Source organism: Panthera leo, chromosome D3 (genome assembly GCF_018350215.1).
Source record: "Panthera leo isolate Ple1 chromosome D3, P.leo_Ple1_pat1.1, whole genome shotgun sequence".
NCBI lineage: Eukaryota > Metazoa > Chordata > Mammalia > Carnivora > Felidae > Panthera > Panthera leo.
In genome coordinates this window covers 19,746,156-19,770,598 of record NC_056690.1, presented here as the reverse complement: position 1 = coordinate 19,770,598, position 24,443 = coordinate 19,746,156, and the positions used below count along the sequence as shown (strand labels likewise).

Sequence of the window (24,443 nt, the reverse complement as noted above, 5' to 3'; positions counted from 1 at the left end):
GACACAGGGTAACCAGGTAAGGGACCTGGCGGATATGGCAGTGATGCCAACGTCCATGACAGACAGAATCACAAGGGAAAGCAGGTCTCAGAGCCAGTGCCACCAAGTCCCAGGGGGAGGACTGTGTGGATTAGGAGGACATGTGACCGGGAGAGAGTCTGAGGCCATGGAGGGACCCACACACTACTGAAGGTGGCAGTCAGATTCATTCCAACAGAAGGTGAGTGACCCTACCCATGGCTGACCTGAACTCAGCCAGCTGGAGCCCTTGAGACCCAAGCCATGGACATGACAGAGCTGTTCCCCACATCAGGACTGAGGTAGGAGCTTCAGCCATGGACACCTGATCTCTGACTTACTGCCTCTCCCCTGCCCCACAGGTCAGCCCAAGTCGGCCCCCTCGGTCACACTCTTCCCACCCTCCAATGAGGAGCTCAGCGCCAACAAGGCCACCCTGGTGTGCCTCATCAGTGACTTCTACCCCAGCGGCTTGACGGTGGCCTGGAAGGCAGACGGCACTCCCGTCACCCAGGGCGTGGAGACCACCAAGCCCTCCAAACAGAGCAACAACAAGTACGCGGCCAGCAGCTACCTGAGCCTGTCACCGAACCAGTGGAAATCTCGCAGCAGATTCACCTGCCAGGTCACGCACGAGGGGAGCACTGTGGAGAAGAGTGTGGTCCCCGCAGAGTGTTCTTAGGTCCCCGAGACTGTCAGGGATGGAGGCCTTCCTCACCCAGATACACCTTCCCCAGCTCACCATGTACCCCTGAGAGCCAACTCCTGGATCAGCTCAGACCGGGAAGGTCACACACCCTCCCGGTTTCTATTTGTGCTCAATAAAGAACTTATCATTTATCATTCAACATTTCTGATGTGAATTCTCTGTCTGTTATGTCTGGGTTAAAGGCTTAGTAATTAAGAGAAGGGACAGTAATGGTATGAGATTCTATCTAACCGCCATCCACCCAACTAACCCTAAAAGCACCCCATTGATGCTCTATCCCCCTGGGTACGACCCAGAGTAGGAAATAATCCTGTAGTACCAGCGCCCGGGATGCAGTCCTTGCCACCTGGAAAGGGAGAAACTGAGTGAGAAGGACCAGGGAGGGCCTGCAGGGTATCAGGGAGAAACAAGGAGAGTCCCAGGAGCCAGCAGTGGGCAGAAGCAACAGTAAGGAGGAACGAGGTCCTTGAGCAGAAACAATGGTCTTTAGGAACAGAAGTGAACTTCCCAGTTCCATACAAGTGACCCAGAGGGGAGAATGACTAACAAACGAGGGGGTCCATGGTTGGCCCGTTAGCAGGAAGCCATGGAAAGCATCTTAGAAGTACATTTCTCAAACTCATAATTCATGTTAGGTGAGTAAAGATGCTAACAAGGCCTACTGGGAAACAGTTTCACATCTTGTAGCCTATCCCTTCCCGAACCGACTTGACTCTCCCAACCAACTCAGGAAGCCCTGGAACACTCTTCAAGACAGCAGTGTTCACCCACACTAGTGCTGGGAACTGGAGGTCAGGATGAGGCACAAGGACAACCAGTCTATGTGGTTTGGGGTCTAGGTCAAGGTCAGGCTCAAAGGGACCCGAACAGAGGAGCTGGGACCTCAATCCTGAAGTCTCATCATCAGAACTGAGACCAAGGAGAGAGTTACTTTATGGTTAGGTTATAGATGAACGCGATGATACGACCCTGTATGTGGTAGAGACATGGAGAACTGAGTAAATGACAAAGGACACCTTCTTGGGCACATAATGGGCAGCCAATGATTATCCCAAAGAGAGGGAGCCAATTTGAATTCAGGAGTATAGTTCAGCTGGTGCAGACCAGCCCAGGCAGAGTTGTATGGCCTGAAGGCTACAGCAAAGTAAGGATCCCCTTCCCCAGGTACTCAGGGCCCACTGAACCGCCAATACACAAGCCTCCATCACTCACTGTGGCTGAATACTGAATGCACCTGTGGACTTCTATCAGAGATATACTCATTCTGAGGTCACTGAAGCAGTAGAGGTCAGTCTCGTAGAGATGCAGGCACAAGCAGCCCTCTGTTTATGTCTCCAGCTCATCACAGACAAGGAGCTGCCTTCACCAGACCTGCAAGGGAGCCAGGTCAGCCCAGGGACAGAGCCTACAACGCCCAGGAGTTCTGAGAGCACAGGGACCCCTTAGAGTGTTATCCCAGCCACCCCTGCCCTAGGGAAGCCTAAGAGGGAGAAGGATATTAGGGGGTCCTAGTATCCCACAGCAACTGCTGGCCACATTTCATGGATCTGAATGCTGAGCCCCAAATGAGGGAGAAGGCCACCTAGTCTAACTCATATCCATGACCCTGCTGTAGAATGCCAAAATCACCCCACATCTGGTACTGCCCCACACTATCATCTCTTCTTGTAATTTTCTTGTGAAGTGTGCATTAAAGATAAATGAAAACACCAAAAAAGGGAGATAGAGGAAGAAGAATACCTGCATGTTCCCATCAACTAGGTCCCAATCTATCAATACCTTGATGATGCTGACACAATAACAAGATAATTGTTCTGTTATTGCAATATTTGGAAACAAATTCCAGATATCATATCTTTTTCTCAATAATGATTTCATCTGTATACCAGAAGATAAAGGCCTAAACAGAAACTAAAGTAGCATGATCAAACCGATGTAGACACTGAGAATAAATCCTTAACCACCAAAATACTTATCATCAAAGATCTCAAACTTGTCACAAGTGAATGCATGGAATTATATTGTTGCTGCTATCATTATTTGGGGGGACTTCCTTTTCTCTTTCTGAGTATTGAATAACATTTGACAGTGTGATTGCGGTATGTGTCTTCATGTGTCTTGGATCTGTAAGAATCTCCCAAATCACTCTACTTTTCCTTGCAAGGAAGGGGCTTCGGGGGTGAGCTGCTGGTCCTGGGACTGTCCCATGGTGGGGATGCAGCCACAACCTCCCAGAGTTGTATCTGAGCCATCCTCTCTGCTTCCTCATCCTGCAAAGGGCTTCTGGCATCAGATCCTTCAGGAGGTCCAGTTTGTACAACGTCAGAATCACCTCCCTGGACAGTTGGCTACTTTGCATCAAAGGACCCACATCGAGTGGACCTTTTTAGGTAGGATTAGCTGCTTTGATGTTCAATGGCTCTGTCCATCAGATGGAAAGGGTGCATCATGGCAATATTTCATTTCTGTCCTCCTTCTCCTGGGAGGGCTGCCACATACCTAGGTGGGGAGTACCTTTCATGTGCAGGGAAAAGAAGAAATGTGCACTGTTCCCTGCTCTTCCCTACTTCACAGGATGATGACCTGCTCCCTCCACCCTCCCCTGCTGACTCATTTCTATTTGGTGACCTGGTACATACTGGGATTGACCAGAAAGGCTGGTGGAATGCATTGGGTTGTCCACTACACATATGGAAATGTAGCTGCATCTATGGACATTAGTCTAGTCGGAGCCTCTTCAGGTGGCTCCTGGGTACACTCACAGGACCCCAGGTTATCTCTATAGCTCCTGCTATCTGATGGACAACATATTCTACTTCACTAGTGCCTACCCACTCCAGGCCTGAAAGTGGTCACTGATGCTAGTTCCTTTTTGTGGCAGATGGAATTTAAGACTCCTTGAAACAAGCAGAGCAACAGTCACACAGCCAACCTTCCCCAACATGGCACTAGATAGGGGTTTGGCTAGGGCTGTTCCCCAAGTCACCAGGACATAGGCCGGCATGTCCCACAAGAACAGGACAGACTTCACTTGGGACAGTCCCAAACTAGGACATCCCCTCGCAAAATAAAGCTGAGCTCTATGGAATCATGGTTGGGGGCATAGGAAGTTTCCAGTGGCCCATGCACACAGGCCAACCTGCTATCACCTGCAGAGAAAAGTTTGGGATGAAGGTTAAACTCCCTCCCTCACCTGATTGTCTCACCAAAAAATTAGGATGTTTCAACATATAGAGAAGCGATATCCTCTTCAGATCCATAGATCCTTGCAGTGACAGAGAGGCCCTCCACAAACTCATTCCAATTCCTAGGAGTTACAGGTTGGAACAGCATTCAGACACCTACTTCTTTGGAAGACTTGATTCCAGGATCCTGTGGCTGCACACATAGGGACACTGACCCTGTTATCCACTAGAAGAGGAAGACCTGTGGCCCCCCACTGAAAAGACACCAGCATGGAGCAGTGCCCCAACCTCCTCCATCACAGCTGCAAGTGGGGGGTCTAGGGGGTGGGGCACGGACTCCCAGGCATTGGTTTTTGTATTAGCATGTATCACAGTGCTTTCTTTTTGGCAAAGGGACCCGGGTGACCATCCTAGGTGAGTCTCATCTTCTCCCTCTTTCCGTGCTTTCCCACATTTTTGGGAAATTTTCTGCTATTTTTTTTTCTTTCTGTGTCTTTTCTCAACTTGGTCACTCTTTCGTCTGGGACCCCAGTCCCTGGGACCCTGATCTCCTTCCCTCCCTCTACACTGTACTGCTTGCTTCTCTGGTCAACACAGCCCCTCCCCTACCAACTGAGAGGCAGAGGATGGTCGGGATGAGCTAAAAACTCATCTGTGTGTCCGCCGGGTCATCCTGGGTCCCACATGTGCTCTTTTCTGTCTACTGTTGTAAGGCCCTGGACAACGTTTGTCTCTGGGACTCACTAAGGGTACCCATAAAAAAGGGAAGAGAGAACAGGGAGCATTGAGGGGGTGACAATGTGGAGTATTTACTGGGTCAGGCAGCCTCAGAGCCAAGGCTGAGGACACAAACGACAAGGTTCAGGGCAGAGCCTGGGGATCAGGGTCCGGAGTCAGCAGTGGTGCAGGTGGAGCTCCCCCCAGGCCTTATGGAGTGGCCATATAGAGTTGGCCTGGGGACTCAGACAAACTTGCCACAGGCAGGATGGAGCTTGTAGGAGTAAATGCCGGAGAAAGGGTCATGGAATGAGAAGATGTGAGACACGAGTGGACTCTTGAGTCCCTGCAGGACACACATCTGCAACAAACACAGGAGAACCTATGGCATGAAAGCTCTAGTGAAATGACCGATTTGCTGGACACGGGGACTGGGGCTGCAGAAAGGCTATGGATTGAGAGTGATGCAAGGCCACGCAGACACACTCTGTATGATCAGCAAGGATCCTACCCCATCAGGGACAGCCCAGGAGAGACACATCTGGGTAAAAACAGACCCTTAGGGCAAAGACCTCACACAAGACTCAAGACAGAATGGTCCACAGGATGAGCCAATAGGAGGTCAGAGAGCTCACGTAATAGCACGGTCACAGAGGACGAAAGTAGAGCTGAGACAGACACTGTCAAAAGTCAGAGGAGAGGCAGGAGCAGGACAGTGAGAGTTAGATGTCTGCGTGGAAGGAAAGATCTCAGAAGAGTCTCAGGATGGGTGGTGATAGGAATCCACCTCAAAGGTCCCCAGCAAAGGTGGGGAGATGATTGAATAACACCTTAACCCACCCACCCACCCCGACATGGATTCACATGGACGCAGAGTGAGAACTGGGTGCCTGACTGAATGTTCAGGTACCTGTACCCACATGAAGGCCGATGTCAAGTGAAGTGACCCCAAACGTGGAAGCTGAGCTTCTGACCTCCTGTCCCTCCCCTACCCCACAGGTCAGCCCAAGTCCTCACCCTCAGTTACCCTCATCCCACCCTCCCTTGAGGAGCTCAGCGACAACAAGACCACCTAATGAATAACTTCTACCCCAGCAGCTTGACGGTGGCCTAGAAGGCAGACGGCACCCCTGTTACCAGGGCATGGAAACCACCAAGCCCTCCAAACAGGGCAACAACAGGTAAGGGCCAGCAGCTACATAAGCCTGTCACCTGACAAGTGGAAATCTCTCAGCAGCTTCACCTGCCAGGTCACGTACCAGGGGAGCACTATGGAGAAGAATGTGGTCCCTGCAGAGTGCTCTTAGGTCCCCAAGACCCTCACCAACCCAAGGGTGTGTGCAGCCATTGGACCTACAGGAAGGATTCCCCTTGCACCAGGATGATTCCAGCCCTTCTCCCTTCATCCAATCAATGCTCAATAAAATGTCCTTTATTCAATCAGAAATCGCACTATCTGGTCATTTGTGTTTAACATTTTGTGCCCTGAACTCAACCATCCTTGGAGTGAACACAGGTTCACTGGCTTTATGGGGAAGAGCCACCAGAGCAGCCCCATATTTCTTTGTGGAACAGATTCCCACTCACCCAAATTTGCACACACAATATTCTGTACTCGCAACGGAAGCAGCAAGACCCAGAGTACCAAGGTCCACACCTGTGGATCTTGATAGACTTCTGTAGGCCATTTCCACCCCAACCATTTTCAGGATCATAGCCCTTGATTCCCATGGCCTCTTGGTTCGTTTCCAGTCTCCACTCCGGTCCTGGGACCTTATTCACTGGGACCAGCCCAACTCACTGGGATGTCTCCCTTCCTTGAAGGCCCCCACGCAAGGCCATGCCTTTTGTGGTTTCCTACACATTTGGAAACTTCCCATCATCACATCCTAGAGAATCCTTCCTTCCACAGGGGCCCCGTGTCCCTGGATCCCTGGGAACACTGCACTGTTCCCTTCCCCAGACCTGCCCTGCTGCACTTATTACAGGAAACTCAGTCTCTAGACCCTGGTCAGTATCTCCCACACTCCCACTGGGGGCCTCTCCTTCCACATGTGTCACGGAGGACCCAGTTGTATTCAAGGCCCCTGGGAGACAGAGACACCTTGGAGTTATGCACAAAATACCACTAAAGTTAAAATGTCCATGCGTATTCATTGGGGCCATGAATCCGTGTCAAGATCCCATTCTGCATTGTGTCATGGATCCATCTGTGCGCACAGTCATTTTCTGGGAAGTTGGGAATGGGCCTTGAGAACCAGGAAGACTCCACTGCTAGCTAGCAGAGCTAGCTCAGAAGGGCAGGTCTAGGCCCCTAGTCACACAGACAGAATAGACATGCACACACACACAATACACTTGCGTGCACACACCAGGACACACACACACACGCCTGCCATTGCACATGTGGCCATGTTGGGCATGTGTCTAGGACATGTGGTGGCATCCAGAACCCTCCATGGGCCTCAGCTCTGCAGAAGGCACAGGCCCCATGATGTCTGTGTTGGAAACTGTGCTGTCCGATCTCCCAGGTAGCATTCCCCAAGCAAGCTGAGCCATACACAGAGCTCCTGCCAGGAGCTACCTGAGTTATGATATGTCACTCAGGCATTCCCTCCTACCCCTCCATGGTGGGGGCTGGGGGGGAAGCTCACCCCATGAGGAAGGGAAGGTGCATTGGGGAGGGGGTGCCCCGTCTCAAGCTCCCATGGGCCAGCCCAACCCCCACAAAGAGGAGGCTGGACTCTGAGCCTCCCAAGCAGCTGCAGGTGGGCCTGGGGAAGGGGGAAGGGTGTCAGGGCTGACAGAGGGTTTGTGTTCAAAGCTGTATCACTGTGTTATGTTTTCGGCGGAGGGACCAAGGTGACCGTCCTCGGTGAGTCTCCCCCTTTCTCTCTCTTTGGCAACCAGAGTGAAAATTGGGGGAATTTTTCTCTTCTTTCTGTGATGACTGTGCTTGGGGTCTGAAACTCTCTAAGGTCTGGGACCTTCACAGTTTGGGGCTGTCCCTCACCACTTTAGCTTGTTCTCTCTTGTCAGACTCCTGGCCGGGGAAGCTCAGGTCAGTCCCAAGGACCCCTTCCTGTTCCCCCTCACTGTGACCCAGAGCACTCTCAGGGGGCTTCTCCTCTGGACTCTGACACAATCAGCTTCCTTGGGGTCTGTCATCCCCCAGATGTGGGGAAATGAGGGACTGAAGGAACACAGGACTGGGGAACCTGGGCTGGGGCACAAGGGCCATAGGACCAGTAAAGGATGCTTGCATAGCTCATCTGTCCAAGTGTGTATCAATCACACTTGGGTTCTATGCTCTCCGGGTTCTAGGTGGGAGCTACTGAGAGGTTTTGGGAGGAACTCTTGGTTGGCCGTGGAATAAAAGGGAACCCAAGGCAAGGGAAACGAGAACAGAAGGAGGATTTCCTAGGACAAGGTGGCCTCAGAGTGCTGGGTCCCTCATCCTTCTCCAGGACACACAGGACCTCCTCACGCGGGACAGGGCTCAGGACACTCAGGCCCCAAAGCTTGTCCCACCCATATTAACGTTGGAGGAGAGACCCCTGAGCAGATACTGGGGCTGGTGACTCCTCAGGGACAGGAGACAAGGATGGCTGCCAGTGACAGGCACACTGTGATGCTAGCACAGCAGACGCCCCAAGATAACTTCACATGCAAAGTGACCCCTCAGAGAAGCCCCAGCTCCAGCCTCAGAACAGCAGATTCACCTCTTCCAGAAAGCCTCCACCTGCTAGGCTAGATTCCGGCCCAAGGGCAGACACTCTCTCCCCCTCAGGCAACCTTAGAGGGTCTTTGTCAGGAGGTGGGCAGGGGCTGCAATGAGGGATCAGTGGGAATGTGGCCAAGAAACCCCCTCCCGGAAGGGGATGAGAGCTTAACACCAGGACAGACAGATACCTGCATGAGCACCCCTTGGAGATGGACCTGGCAGGACATGCCACAGGACAGACAGGTTCCACAGGGAAAGATTAGGTGTCAAGCAAGATAAAAGTCAGTAACACGGGAGCCTAGAGGCAATTAGGAAAGTGATGAGTACAGTTGAACCTGAAGAGGGACGAAAGCCACAGTTGGGCTCAGATCTCCCAACAGATGGACACTCAGTTTCTCTCCAACAGAAGGTGAGTGACCTTACCCACCGCTGACCAGACCACAGGGAGCAAGGGGCAACTGAGGACCAAGCTTTAGATATGACAGAGCTGTATCCCACTTCAGGACAGAGATAGGAGCTGACTGAATAAGCATGTGAACTCTGACTTGTTACCTCTCCCTTGCCCCACAGGTCAGCCCAAGTCCGGCCCTCAGTTACCCTCTTTCCACCCTCCAATGAGGAGCTCAGTGCCAACAAGGCCACCCTGGTGTGCCTCATCAGTGACTTCTACCCCAGCGGCTTGACGGTGGCCTGGAAGGCAGACGGCACCCCCGTCACCCAGGGCGTGGAGACCACCAAGCCCTCCAAACAGAGCAACAACAAGTACGCGGCCAGCAGCTACCTGAGCCTGTCACCGAACCAGTGGAAATCTCGCAGCAGATTCACCTGCCAGGTCACGCACGAGGGGACCAGCGTGGAGAAGAGTGTGGTCCCTGCAGAGTGCTCTTAGGTTCCCAAGGCTTCCGGGATGGGGGCCTTCCTCACCAGACACCCCTTCCCCAGCCCACTGTGTAGCCGTGAGAACCAACCCCTGGATCAGCTCAGACCAGGCAGGTCACACGCCCTCCCTATTTCTACTTGTGCTCAATAAAGACCTTAGCACATATCACTGACATATCTGGTGTGCATTCACTGTTCCGCGTAACTCTGGGTAAGCCTCAGTAATTAGGGATAGACTTGTCAAGTGAGAACCTATTTACCCACTTTCCCTGTGTGCTTGTCAGCCATGGCCTGAAGAACAAATGGTCCCAACTCAACGGTTGCAGTCCTTGTCCCCATGGGAATGGAGATGGGCCCAGTGAGACAGACTGGAGTCCCAGTGGGGATCAGGCAGAAACAAGGAGGGTCCTGGGGACAATGGGTCTGTTCAGATTTGTGTGTGGTCAGTGAGGCTTAGCGTCACCCTCGCACTGCCTGAGACCTCAGTCATGAAAGTCTGGACACCAGACACATTAGTTATGTTTGGGTTATGGATGGAGCAGATGATATCAGACTTCATAACCTGTGTGGGGGTCACGGAACAACAGGGTGAATAGGAAAGGGCACCATCTCAGCCACACAAAGGGCTGCCACTGATTGTCCAAAAGACAGAGTCATTTCAAATTCAGGAGTAGAGTTAAGGGAGGTCAGACCAGCCAGAGGCCCATGGCAAGGCCAAGCTTCCCAGAGTTTTCAGCAACCCCGGACACCAGGCCCTGAGGATTCCTCCAGCCTGCAACACCATGGCTGTGTACAGAGTGCACCTGTAGCTTTGTGTCATGGACACACTCACTACAGGGCCTGAGGCACTCATGTCAGCCTCTCAGAGGTGCAGGCCACACTCACTCTGCCAGTTCTCCAGTCCTAGGTTGGACAGATACCCTGTCTGAGCCTTCAGCTCATCAGGGTCCGGGAGCTGCCTTCACCAGACTTGTTGGGGGGCAGGAATGCCCAGGAACAGAGCCTCCAAGGACAGCGTGCTCTGGGGCAAGAGTGGGTCAGAGGACAGGGGCCCCCAGGAGTTTTTAAGCAGTGAACAGTCCCCAAATCTACCTATGAGATGACAGAAACTTTGGGATCAGCATCTACATGAACCCATTCCACAGTTGGGAAAGCTAAGACCCCAAGGAACAAAGGGGGGCCACTCAGGCTTCCCTCATTCCAATGGTCCTGCTGGGGAGAATGACATCCTCCCCCATTTAACCTACCCAGAACCACTGCCACCCCTAGACAAACTCTTCCATTCGTTGTTTTAAATGTTTATTATGAACTACACAAACTGAAGAGACAGAGGCAAGGGAGAAACCCCATAAACTCAGTGTGGGAACTGATCATAACACACACACAACCACACACACAGGAAAGATCAGGAGGAGCTGGGGTAGAAGGTGTTGCACAGGGAGCCAGAATGGGACATGAACAAAGACAGCTCCATCTCTGTCGTCCCTACCAGAGTCAGCCAGTAGCAATAGAAGGCCCCGGGGATTCTTATCTAGGCTGGAGCAAGACAAGCAACCTCATGAGCTGTTGGCAAGGTGTTTACACACTAATCAAGAGCAGATCAAGGAAGACGGCCAGAGTTCTGGCTCAGTATGCCAATTTGTCACAGAAAGAAGGATACCAGACCTGTGTGAGCTCTGCAGGTGACGTCCCAGGCCATGATTCAGGTGAGGCACTGGTTGTCAGTGTCCCTCCTCAGAACGTGAAGGTGTAAGGCAGAGGTACAGTATGTGTCTTGCTTCATGGGGACCAGCCAGTACTAGTGATGCTCCTGTATGTGGGGCATTTGTGATTCTCAGTCAGTTCAAGGGTCAGACACACACCTCAACACTTCAGCTCAGGGCAAAGTTGTAGGACGTAGTGACTGTAGCCCACACACCAGGGGCCACCACGTCTATCCAGCTTACATTCAGCCCACAAACCCCTACAGCGTGACAGCTGCCCTCATGGCACTCAGGACAGGGACTAAGCAGTAACCATCCACTGTACCATCGGAAGAACAAACCAAAGGCAGGAATTCGGGAGCTCAGGACCCTACAGAAGGATCTAAGTGCTGAGGGAAACATGAGTCTCCTCCCAACACTTCCCATTCCTGACTCCAATCCTCCATGGTTTCCTGTGCTGAGGATGTGATGGCATATCCAGGACCATCCCCACGAGTCCCAACTCTGCAAAGCACTCCCAGCTCCATCACCTCTGTGCTGAAGTAGCCTGCTCACCCCTTCCACAATGACATCCTGACACAGACTGAGAGAACACAGCACCTTCCTAAGGATGGCATTAGCTGGGAATTCCAATACCATATCTAGAGGGGTCTCTCCAACCCCTCCCCATAACTGAGGATGGAGAGAATCTGAACCCTCCATGGAACTGAAATTCCAGGTCCCCAGGGGGCACCCCCATCACCCACCCATCTGCCTGACCAACACCCGTGACAAGGAGGCAGGGCTTTGGGTCTCCCGTGCAGCTGCAGGTGGGCCTGGGTCAGCCGTGGAGGGGCTGACAGAGGGTTTATGTTCAAGGCTGTATCACAGTGTCCTATTTTCGGCGGAGGGACCCATCTGACCGTCCTCGGTGAGTCTCCCCTTCTCCCTCCTCTTTTGGATGCAGTGTATAATTTCAGGCTATTTTTCTCTGCTTTCTATTGTGACCTGGGCTTAGGCTGAAGGTCTGTGGGGTCTGTAAGTTTTGCCTCTTTTGTCTACCCCTCATCGCCTCCACTGGTCCCATCTTGTCGATGTGTGGTCAGGGCTATAGGGGACCATCCCCATTAACCACTCCTGATCTAGACCTGAACTCATGCCTCACTATGGCTCCAGCTTTCTCCCCATGGGAACCTTCTCCTCTGGACTCAGGGATGGTGGGCTCCCCACTCAGAGTTTCTGGGCTCAAAGAGCCTGAGGAGAATGAGGAGTAAAGGGCAAGTGAATGGGTGTTCATGCTGCCAGAGGGACCGTGGGGTATGGGAAGTTTCTGGGGACGGCTCAGGCACTGGTTCCATCCTCGGGAGGTCCCAGGCAGAGGAGTGCCTGAAGCACAGTGAGGAGAGCCTTGGTCTGAAAACTTGGACATAGAAGAGGAAGGGGGACAAGGGGGCCAAGGAGGAAGGGATGACATCAGAGCAGAAAGGGGCCCTGGGTGCTGGGACCTTCTACCTCGACAGGGACACTCAGGACACTAGCAATAGGACAGATGTCAGGAGACTCAGGCAACAAATGTAAATACCTTCACCACCACAGGAAAGCCTCCTGAGCAGATAGATATGTGGAGTCAGGATCTTGAGATACGGACAGGTGACAGGGACAGGGCTTGCCAGGCACTCAGCAATCTGAAGACAGACAGACCCCCAGTAAACTTCACAGAACAGGGAGACCCTTCAAAATAGACATAGCTCATCATTAAAGCTGGGTTCTAAGAGTCTGAGGAGAAGAGAGGGGTGAAGGCAAGGAAGTGGGGCACTCAGGCTGCAAGCAGGGCTGTGGGGTGTGGGAAGGATTCTGGGGACGGCTCAGGCATAGCATTCTGTCTTCAGCTCGTCCCAGCTGGAGGGCTGCCTGAAGCACAGCGAGCAGAGCATTGGTCTGGGGACTTGGAGACATGGAGGTGGAAATGGGACAAGGGGGTCTGGGGGAGGGAGGTCGTCAGAAGAGAATGGCCCCAGGGTTCAGGGACCTTCCACCTCTAGAGGAACAGTAAGGACACCAAGATCAGGACAAGTCTCAGGAAAGTGTCCCGTCAGGACGCTCAGCCAGCAGGGGTACATCCCTTCACAGCATGCCACAGCAAGAGAGCTCTGTGAGCAGATACATGGGGTCAGAGTCCCCTGATAGGGAGAGGTGACAGGGGCAGTGACTGCCAGGCTTCCAGAAACAGTAAGTGTTTAGACAGACCCACCAGAAAACCTCACAGAATAGGGAGACCCTTCAGAACAGACATGGCCTGACCTCAAAACTGAAAACTCACCTCACCTGAAAACTCTCCGTCTACAAGACTCCCTGGAATCCAGCTTTAAGAACTCCTACTTCTTACCCACTCAGAATTGCCAGCGGGGGGTCCCTGTTGGGAGGTGGGCAAGGCTGCAATGATGGTGTGAGGGGCTCTGGGGGCAGGAAACCTACTTTTCAAATGGGAACACAGCCCTGCAACCAGGAAGACTGGCTATTGGGGAACCAGGTAAGCAACCTGGGGGATAATGGCAGTGGCACAAACATCTAGGACACACAGATTTACAATGGAACGCTGGTCTGACAACCAGTGCTACCAAGCTCCAGTGGAGGACTCTGTGGATGGGAGGATATGTGACCTGGAGAGTGTCTGAGTCCATGAGGGACCCAGACATTGGGTCAGATTCTGGCAGTCAGATTCATTTCAACAGAAGGTGAGTGACCCTACCCATGGCTGACCTGAACTCAGCCAGCTGGGGCCACATGAGCCCCAAGCCATGGATATGACAGAGCTGTTCCTCATATCAGGACTGAGGTACGAGCTTCAGCCATGGACACCTGATCTCTGACTTACACTCCTCCTCACCCCACAGGTCAGCCTAAGTCGGCCCCCTCAGTCACGCTCTTCCCGCCCTCCTCTGAGGAGCTCAGCGCCAACAAGGCCACCCTGGTGTGCCTCATCAGTGACTTCTACCCCAGCGGCTTGACGGTGGCCTGGAAGGCAGATGGCACGCCCGTCACCCAGGGCGTGGAAACCACCAAGCCCTCCAAACAGAGCAACAACAAGTATGCGGCCAGCAGCTACCTGAGCCTGTCACCGGACCAGTGGAAATCTCGCAGCAGATTCACCTGCCAGGTCACACACGAGGGGAGCACCGTGGAGAAGAATGTGGTCCCTGCAGAGTGTTCTTAGGTCCCCGAGACTGTCAGGGATGGAGGCATTCCTCACCTAGATACGCCTTCCCCAGCTCACCATGTACCCCTGAGAGCCAACTCCTGGATCAGCTCAGACCAGGAAGGTCACACACCCTCCCGGTTTCTATTTGTGCTCAATAAAGAACTTATCGTTTATCATCCAACATTTTTGATGTGAATTCTCTGTCTGGTTATGTCTGAGTTAACCGGCTTAGTAATTAAGAGAAGGGACAGTAATGGTATGACCGCCATCCGCCCAACTAACCCTAAAAGGACCCCATTGATGCTGTATCCCCCTGGGTGTGACCCAGAGTAGAAAATAGTCCTGCCACACCAGCCCCCCAGTATGCAGTCCTTGCCACCTGGAAAGGGAGAAAAACTGAGTGAGAAGGACCAGGGGTCCCCGGAGGGTATCAGGGAGGAACAAGAGGGGCCCAGGAGCCAGCAGTGGGCAGAAGCAACAACACGGAGGAACGAGGTCCTTGAGCAGAAACAGTGGTCTTTAGGAACAGAGGTGAACTTCCTGGTTCCATACAGGGTGACCCAGAGGGGATAGCGACTACCAAATGAGGGGTCCATGGTTGGCCCGTTAGCAGGAAGCCATGGAAAGCATCTTAGAAGTACATTTCTCAAACTCATAATTCATGTTAGGTGAGTAAAGATGCTAACAAGGCCTACTGGGAAACAGTTTCACATCTTGTAGCCTATCCCTTCCCGAACCGACTTGACTCTCCCAACCAACTCAGGAAGCCCTGGAACACTCTTCAAGACAACAGTGTTCACCCACACTAGTGCTGGGAACTGGAGGTCAGGATGAGGCACAAGGACAACCAGTCTATGTGGTTTTGGGCCTAGGTCAAGGTCAGGCTCAAAGGGACCCAAACAGAGGAGCTGGGACCTCAATCCTGAAGTCTCATCATCAGAACTGAGACCAAGGAGAGAGTTACTTTATGGTTAGGTTATAGCTGAACGCGATGATACGACCCTGTATGTGGTAGAGACATGGAGAACTGAGTAAATGACAAAGGACACCTTCTTGGGCACATAATGGGCAGCCAATGATTATCCCAAAGAGAGGGAGCCAATTTGAATTCAGGAGTATAGTTCAGCTGGTGCAGACCAGCCCAGGCAGAGTTGTATGGCCTGAAGGCTACAGCAAAGTAAGGATCCCCTTCCCCAGGTACTCAGGGCCCACTGAACCGCCAATACACAAGCCTCCATCACTCACTGTGGTTGAATACTGAATGCACCTGTGGACTCCTATCAGAGACATACTCATTCTGAGGTCACTGAAGCAGTAGAGGTCAGTCTCGTAGAGATGCGGGCACAAGCAGCCCTCTGTTTATGTCTCCAGCTCATCACAGACAAGGAGCTGCCTTCACCAGACCTGCAAGGGAGCCAGGTCAGCCCAGGGACAGAGCCTACAAAGCCCAGGAGTTCTGAGAGCACAGGGACCCCTTAGAGTTTTATTCCAGCCACCCCTGCCCTAGGGAAGCCTAAGAGGGAGAAGGATGTTAGGGGGTCCTAGTATCCCACAGCAACTGCTGGCCACATTTCATGGATCTGAATGCTGAGCCCCAAATGAGGGAGAAGGCCACCTAGGTCTAACTCATATCCATGACCCTGCTGTAGAATGCCAAAATCACCCCACATCTGGTACTGCCCCACACTATCATCTCTTCTTGTAATTTTCTTGTGAAGTGTGAATTAAGGATAAATGAAAACAACAAAAAAGGGAGATAGAGGAAGAAGAATACCTGCATGTTCCCATCAACTAGGTCCCAATCTATCAATACCTTGATGATGCTGACGCAATAACAAGATAATTGTTCTGTTATGCAATATTTGGAAACAAATTCCAGATATCATATCTTTTTCTCAATAATGATTTCATCTGTGTACCAGAAGATAAAGGCCTAAACAGAAACTAAAGTAGCATGATCAAACCGATGTAGACACTGAGAATAAATCCTTAACCACCAAAATACTTATCATCAAAGATCTCAAACTTGTCACAAGTGAATGCATGGAATTATATTGTTGCTGCTATCATTATTTGGGGGGACTTCCTTTTCTCTTTCTGAGTATTGAATAACATTTGACAGTGTGATTGCGGTATGTGTCTTCATGTGTCTTGGATCTGTAAGAATCTCCCAAATCACTCTACTTTTCCTTGCAAGGAAGGGGCTTCGGGGGTGAGCTGCTGGTCCTGGGACTGTCCCATGGTGGGGATGCAGCCACAACCTCCCAGAGTTGTATCTGAGCCATCCTCTCTGCTTCCTCATCCTGCAAAGGGCTTCTGGCATCAGATCCTTCAGGAGGTCCAGTTTGTACAACGTCAGAATCACCTCCCTGGACAGTTGGCTACTTTGCATCAAAGGACCCACATCGAGTGGACCTTTTTAGGTAGGATTAGCTGCTTTGATGTTCAATGGCTCTGTCCATCAGATGGAAAGGGTGCATCATGGCAATATTTCATTTCTGTCCTCCTTCTCCTGGGAGGGCTGCCACATACCTAGGTGGGGAGTACCTTTCATGTGCAGGGAAAAGAAGAAATGTGCACTGTTCCCTGCTCTTCCCTACTTCACAGGATGATGACCTGCTCCCTCCACCCTCCCCTGCTGACTCATTTCTATTTGGTGACCTGGTACATACTGGGATTGACCAGAAAGGCTGGTGGAATGCATTGGGTTGTCCACTATACATATGGAAATGTAGCTGCATCTATGGACATTAGTCTAGTCGGAGCCTCTTCAGGTGGCTCCTGGGTACACTCACAGGACCCCAGGTTATCTCTATAGCTCCTGCTATCTGATGGACAACATATTCTACTTCACTAGTGCCTACCCACTCCAGGCCTGAAAGTGGTCACTGATGCTAGTTCCTTTTTGTGGCAGATGGAATTTAAGACTCCTTGAAACAAGCAGAGCAACAGTCACACAGCCAACCTTCCCCAACATGGCACTAGATAGGGGTTTGGCTAGGGCTGTTCCCCAAGTCACCAGGACATAGGCCGGCATGTCCCACAAGAACAGGACAGACTTCACTTGGGACAGTCCCAAACTAGGACATCCCCTCGCAAAATAAAGCTGAGCTCTATGGAATCATGGTTGGGGGCATAGGAAGTTTCCAGTGGCCCATGCACACAGGCCAACCTGCTATCACCTGCAGAGAAAAGTTTGGGATGAAGGTTAAACTCCCTCCCTCACCTGATTGTCTCACCAAAAAATTAGGATGTTTCAACATATAGAGAAGCGATATCCTCTTCAGATCCATAGATCCTTGCAGTGACAGAGAGGCCCTCCACAAACTCATTCCAATTCCTAGGAGTTATAGGTTGGAACAGCATTCAGACACCTACTTCTTTGGAAGACTTGATTCCAGGATCCTGTGGCTGCACACATAGGGACACTGACCCTGTTATCCACTAGAAGAGGAAGACCTGTGGCCCCCCACTGAAAAGACACCAGCATGGAGCAGTACCCCAACCTCCTCCATCACAGCTGCAAGTGGGGGGTCTAGGGGGTGGGGCACGGACTCCCAGGCATTGGTTTTTGTATTAGCATGTATCACAGTGCTTTCTTTTTGGCAAAGGGACCCGGGTGACCATCCTAGGTGAGTCTCATCTTCTCCCTCTTTCCCTGCTTTCCCACATTTTTGGGAAATTTTCTGCTATTTTTTTTTCTTTCTGTGTCTTTTCTCAACTTGGTCACTCTTTTGTCTGGGACCCCAGTCCCTGGGACCCTGATCTCCTTCCCTCCCTCTACACTGTCCTGCTTGCTTCTCTGGTCAACACAGCCCCTCCCCTACCAACTGAGAGGCAGAGGATGGTCGGGATGAGCTAAAAACTCATCTGTGTGTCCGGCGGGTCATCCTGGGTCCCACATGTGCTCTTTTCTGTCTACTGTTGTAAGGCCTTGGACAACGTTTGTCTCTGGGACTCACTAAAGTTACCCATAAAAAAGGGAAGAGAGAACAGGGAGCATTGAGGGGGTGACAATGTGGAGTATTTACTGAGTCAGGCACCCTCAGAGCCAAGGCTAAGGACACAAACGACAAGGTTCAGGGCAGAGCCTGGGGATCAGGGTCCGGAGTCAGCAGTGGTGCAGGTGGAGCTCCCCCCAGGCCTTATGGAGTGGCCATATAGAGTTAGCCTGGGGACTCAGACAAACTTGCCACAGGCAGGATGGAGCTTGTAGGAGTAGATGCCGGAGAAAGAGTCATGGAATGAGAAGATGTGAGACATGAGTGGACTCTTGAGTCCCTGCAGGACACACATCTGCAACAAACACAGGAGAATCTATGGCATGAAAGCTCTAGTGAAATGACCATATTGCAGGACATGGGGACTGGGGCTGCAGAAAGGCTATGGATTGAGAGTGATGCAAGGCCACACAGACACACTCTGTATGATCAGCAAGGATCCTACCCCATCAGGGACAGCCCTGGAGAGACACATCTGAGTAAAAACAGACCTCTTAGGGCAAAGACCTCACACAAGACTCAAGATAGAATAGTCCACAGGATGAGCCAATAGGAGGTCAGAGAGCTCACGTAATAGCACTGGCTCAGAGGACAAAAGTAGAGCTGAGACAGACACTGTCAAAAGTCAGAAAAGGCAAGAGCAGGACAGTGAGAGTTAGATGTCTGGGTGGAAGGAAAGATCTCAGAAGAGTCTCGGGATGGGTGGTGATAGGAATCCACCTCAAAGGTTCCCAGCAAAGGTGGGGAGATGATTGAATAACACCTTAACCCACCCCACCACCCCACAACATGGATTCACATGGACACAGAAGGGGAAATGGAGGCCTGACTGAATGCTCAGGTACCTGTACCCACATGAAGGCCGATATCAAGTGAAGTGACCCCAAACGTGGAAGCTGAGCTTCTGACCTCCTGTCCCTCCCCCACCCCACAGGTCAGCCCAAGTCCTCGCCCTCAGTTACCCTCTTGCCACCCTCCCCTGAGGAGCTCAGCAATAACAAGGCCACCCTGGCGTGCCTCATCAGTGACTTCTACCCCAGCTGCTTGACGGTGGCCTGGAAGGCAGACGGCACCCCCGTCACACAGGGCGTGGAGACCAACAACCGCCCCAAACAGAACAACAAGTATGCAGCCAGCAGCTACCTGAGGTTGTTGCCCGACAAGTAAAAATCTCACAGCAGATTCACCTGCCAGTTCACGCACGAGGGGAGCACCATGGAGAAGAATGTGGTCCCTGAGGAGTGCTCTTAGGTCAAGACATCCCCTACCCACTCAAAGGGCTTAGAGCCACAGGACCTCCAGGAAGGATTCCCCTTGCACCAGGATCATCCCAGCCCTCCTCCCAGCACCCAATCATGCTCAATAAAATGTTCTTTATTCAATCAGAATTCAGGCTGTCTGGTAATTTGGGTTAACATTTCAGTCCAGAACTCAACCATCTTTGGGGGAAAACAGGATTCTTTTGGCCTTGGGAAAAGAGCCCAGTGAAGGCGTCCTCATGTTTCATGAGGGGTTATTTTGCTCTCAGCCAGAATTGTCACACAATACTCCTGAACAGGAGATCAAAACAGCAGAAATTAAAGAGACCATCCTCCACAATGTCTCTAGCTTTCCTTCTTGTGTTAACCATGCCCACTGCCAGTCATAGCTTCCCTCACTGATACCAGATCCCCTGGATTTCTTGGATAATTCCTCAGTTTCTCCCTGGACCTGGCACCTCACCATCTACAAGAAGCCCTCCTCTGAATATTCCCACTCTCCTCTTCCTATAGACCCCCACTCACTGCCAGCTTTTCCCTGGTTTCCTACCCCATGTAGACATTCCCCACTGTCACAACCTAGAGCCTCCTCCCTCTCTCATGAGAACACCTGCTCCTACCTCCCCAGGAACACTGACTGTCCTCCTCCCACAGACTCCCTGTCACACTCACTATAGGAGCCCCTGCCTGGGCACTGGTCACTCACACCCACACTCCCACTGCTGGCATCTCACCCCACCAGTGTCTCTTGGTTCACACTACATCCAAGTTCTCTGGGAAACAGACTCCAGCTTTGCTTTCTGGGACCCCTCCGAGGCCAGGCCAACCCATGAGCCCATCATTTGTCTTTCATTAACCTGCCTAGGGTGTCTGTTACAAATCAAGACTCAGATTCTGGAAATGCGCTGTTGACAGGTTTCTCAACTGACTCATCTACTTAGGAGTTCGGTGTAGTATCTGATCATAACACACACACAAGCACACACACAGGTCCCAACAAACAGAAACATACATGCACACTCATGATGATCACAGAGACACTGGTCCATTGACAACACTGCCATGGTGGGCATCTCTATGGAAAGATCAGGAGGAGCTGGGGTAGAAGGGGCTGCACAGGGAGCCAGGATATGACATGAACAGAGACAATTCCATCTCTGTCATCCCTACCAGAGCCAGCCACCAGCAATAGAAGGCTCCAGGGATTCTATTTGTGCTGGAGTGAGACAAGAAACCTCATGAGAAGCTGGAAGGGTGTTTACGCACTCATCGAGAGCAGATCGAGGAAGCCAGTCAGAGTTCTAGCTCAGTGTGCCAATGTGACAAAGAAAGAAGGATGCCAGACCTGTGTGTCCCCTATTGTGAGCTCTGCAGGTGACATCCCAAGGCAAGGATGCAGGAGAAGGCCATAGGTGTCAGAGAGCTTCCTCAATGTGAAGGTCCAGTGCAGAGGTACAGTATGGTTTCCAGCTTGGTGGGGGAACCCTGTGCTAGTGATGCTCCTGCATGTGGGCCATGTGTGATTCTCAGTCAGTTCAAGGCTAGGCACAGACTCCGACACTTCCACTCAGGGCAAAATTGTAGGATGTAGTGACTGCATCCACACACACCAGGGGCCCAACACGTCTATCCAGCTTATATTCAGCCCACATCTCCCTATACCATGACAGTTGCCCTCACAGCTCAGGATAGGCACTAAACAGTGACCATGCTACCTTCCTAAAGAACCAGCCAAAGGCAGCGATTCGGGACATCGGGGCTAAGAGAGAGATCTAAGTGCTGGGGGAAACATGATTCTCCTCCCAACACTTTCCATTCCTGACCCCAAACCTCCACTGCTTCCCCTGCAGATGATGGAGTGGCATATCCAGGAGCCTCCCCATGAGTCCCAACTCTGCAAAGGGCTCCCAGCTCCATCACCTCTGTGCTGAAACACCCCTGCCCACCCCTTCTACAATGACATCCTGACACAGACTGAGGAGAGCACACAGCACCTTCCTAAGCATGGTGTTAGCTGAATTCTGATGCCATACCTAAAGAGCATCTCTCCATCCCCTCCCCATGACTGAGGATAGATGGATTCTGAACCCTCCATGGAACTGATTCCAGGTCCCCAGGCATCACCCCCATCACCCACCCATCTGCCTGACCAGCACCCGTGACAAGAAGGCTGGGCTTTGGGCCTCCCGAGCAGCTGCAGGTGGGCCTGAGTCAGGGGTGGAGGGGCTGACAGAAGGTTTGTGTTCCAGGCTGTGTCACAGTGTACTTTGTTCGGCGGAGGGACCCATCTGACCGTCCTCGGTGAGTCTCCCCTTTCCTCCTCTTTTGGCTCCAGTATACAATTTCAGGTGATTTTCTTCTGCTTTCTACTGTGACCTGGGCTCAGGCTGAAGGTCTGTGGGGTCTGTAAGTTTTGCCTCTTTTATCTGCCCCTTATCTCCTCCACTGGCCCCATATTGTCAGAAGTGCTCAGGGCTACAGGGGACGTCCCCGTGAGCCCTTCCTAATCTAGACCTGAACTCAGGCCTCACTGTGACTCCAGCTCTCTCCCCAAGGAAATCTTCTCCTCTGGACTCAGGGATGGTCAGCTCACCACTCAATGTCTCTGGGCTCCAAGAGTCCGAGGAGAATTGAGGGTGAAGGGCAAATGAGTAGGGGTTCCTGCTGCCAGAGGGACCGTGAGGTGTGGGAAGGATTCTGCGGATGGCTCGGGCACCGGTTTCCATCCTTGGGGGATCCAAGGCAGAGAACTGCCTGATGAACACTGAGGACAGCCTTGGTCTCGGTACTTGGAGACATGGAGAAGGAAGTGGGACAAGGGGGTCAGGAAGAAAGGAAGGACATCACAGGAGAAGGGGGCCGTGGGTTCTGGGCCTTCCACCTCCATAGGGACACTCAGGAAGCCAGCAACAGGACAGTCTCAGGACACTCAGGCAGCAAAGTAAATGCCTTCACCACCGCAGGAAAGCCTCCTGAGCAGATAGATACGTTGGGCCAGGGTCTCCAGGTAGGAAAAGGTGACAGGTCTTGCCAAGACCTCAGAAATCTAACGATGGACAGACCCCCAGTAAACTTCACAGAACAGGGAGACCCTTCAGAACAGACATAGCCCATCCTTAAAATTGGGTTCCGCGAGTCCAAAGAAAATTGAGGGGTGAAGGCAAAGAAGTGGGGAGCTTGGACTGCTAGCAGGGCCACGGGGTGTGAGAAGGATACTGGGGACATTCAGGCATAGTATTCTGTCTTTGGCTCGTCCCAGCTGGAGGGCTGCCTGAAGCACAGAGAGCAGAGCATTGGTCTCGGGACTTGGGGACATGGAGGTGGAAGTGGGACAAGGGGGTGAAAGAGGAGGCAGGTTGTCAGAAGAGAAGGGCCCAAGGGTACTGGGACTTTCCACCTCTAGAGGAACAGTAAGGACACCAAGATCAGAACAGGTCTCAGGAGAGTGTCCTCTAAGGGAGGTGTGGTCCATGAGCAGATACATGGATCAGAGTCCGCTGATAGGGACAGGTGACAGGGACGTTGACTGCCAGCCTTCCAGAAATGGTAAACAGACAGACACCCAAATAAACTTCACAGAACAGGGAGACCCTTCAGAAAAGACATGGTCTAACCTCAAAACTGAAAATTCACCTCACTTGAAAACTCTCCATCTTACAAGACTCCCTGTAATCCAGCTCCAGGAACTCCCACTTCTTACCCACTCAGCATCCCCGGGGTCGGGGGTGGGGGTCCTGTTGGGAGGTGGGCAAGGCTGCAATGATGGTGTGAGGGGCTCTGGGGGCAGGAAACCTACTTTTCAAATGGGAACACAGCCCTGCAACAAGGACAGACTAGACACAGGGTAACCAGGTAAGGGACCTGGCGGATATGGCAGTGATGCCAACGTCCATGACAGACAGAATCACAAGGGAAAGCAGGTCTCAGAGCCAGTGCCACCAAGTCCCAGGGGGAGGACTGTGTGGATTAGGAGGACATGTGACCGGGAGAGAGTCTGAGGCCATGGAGGGACCCACACACTACTGAAGGTGGCAGTCAGATTCATTCCAACAGAAGGTGAGTGACCCTACCCATGGCTGACCTGAACTCAGCCAGCTGGAGCCCTTGAGACCCAAGCCATGGACATGACAGAGCTGTTCCCCACATCAGGACTGAGGTAGGAGCTTCAGCCATGGACACCTGATCTCTGACTTACTGCCTCTCCCCTGCCCCACAGGTCAGCCCAAGTCGGCCCCCTCGGTCACACTCTTCCCACCCTCCAATGAGGAGCTCAGCGCCAACAAGGCCACCCTGGTGTGCCTCATCAGTGACTTCTACCCCAGCGGCTTGACGGTGGCCTGGAAGGCAGACGGCACTCCCGTCACCCAGGGCGTGGAGACCACCAAGCCCTCCAAACAGAGCAACAACAAGTACGCGGCCAGCAGCTACCTGAGCCTGTCACCGAACCAGTGGAAATCTCGCAGCAGATTCACCTGCCAGGTCACGCACGAGGGGAGCACTGTGGAGAAGAGTGTGGTCCCCGCAGAGTGTTCTTAGGTCCCCGAGACTGTCAGGGATGGAGGCCTTCCTCACCCAGATACACCTTCCCCAGCTCACCATGTACCCCTGAGAGCCAACTCCTGGATCAGCTCAGACCGGGAAGGTCACACACCCTCCCGGTTTCTATTTGTGCTCAATAAAGAACTTATCATTTATCATTCAACATTTCTGATGTGAATTCTCTGTCTGTTATGTCTGGGTTAAAGGCTTAGTAATTAAGAGAAGGGACAGTAATGGTATGAGATTCTATCTAACCGCCATCCACCCAACTAACCCTAAAAGCACCCCATTGATGCTCTATCCCCCTGGGTACGACCCAGAGTAGGAAATAATCCTGTAGTACCAGCGCCCGGGATGCAGTCCTTGCCACCTGGAAAGGGAGAAACTGAGTGAGAAGGACCAGGGAGGGCCTGCAGGGTATCAGGGAGAAACAAGGAGAGTCCCAGGAGCCAGCAGTGGGCAGAAGCAACAGTAAGGAGGAACGAGGTCCTTGAGCAGAAACAATGGTCTTTAGGAACAGAAGTGAACTTC

At 52.2% G+C, this 24,443-nt stretch overlaps 1 protein-coding gene, 2 pseudogenes and 2 gene segments (V, D, J or C); all 5 read left to right on the top strand.

Annotated features, from left to right (window-relative positions):
- Window positions 1–866, top strand: part of LOC122203331 — an 803,799-nt gene extending 802,933 nt beyond the window's left edge. Inside the window, 1 exon segment of the V gene segment in view lies at window positions 381–866. Coding sequence covers window positions 381–700 — 320 coding nt within the window.
- The window catches only part of LOC122203332 (immunoglobulin lambda-1 light chain-like), a 614,033-nt gene that overhangs the window by 571,950 nt on the left and 17,640 nt on the right, over window positions 1–24,443 (top strand). The gene's annotated exons all lie outside the window — the stretch shown is intronic.
- LOC122203957 lies at window positions 7,088–9,405 on the top strand (annotated as a pseudogene).
- LOC122203347 lies at window positions 11,770–14,294 on the top strand. The segment is given in 2 exon segments: window positions 11,770–11,845; window positions 13,809–14,294. Coding segments are annotated over 2 exon segments (381 nt in total).
- Window positions 15,449–19,531, top strand: LOC122203956 (annotated as a pseudogene).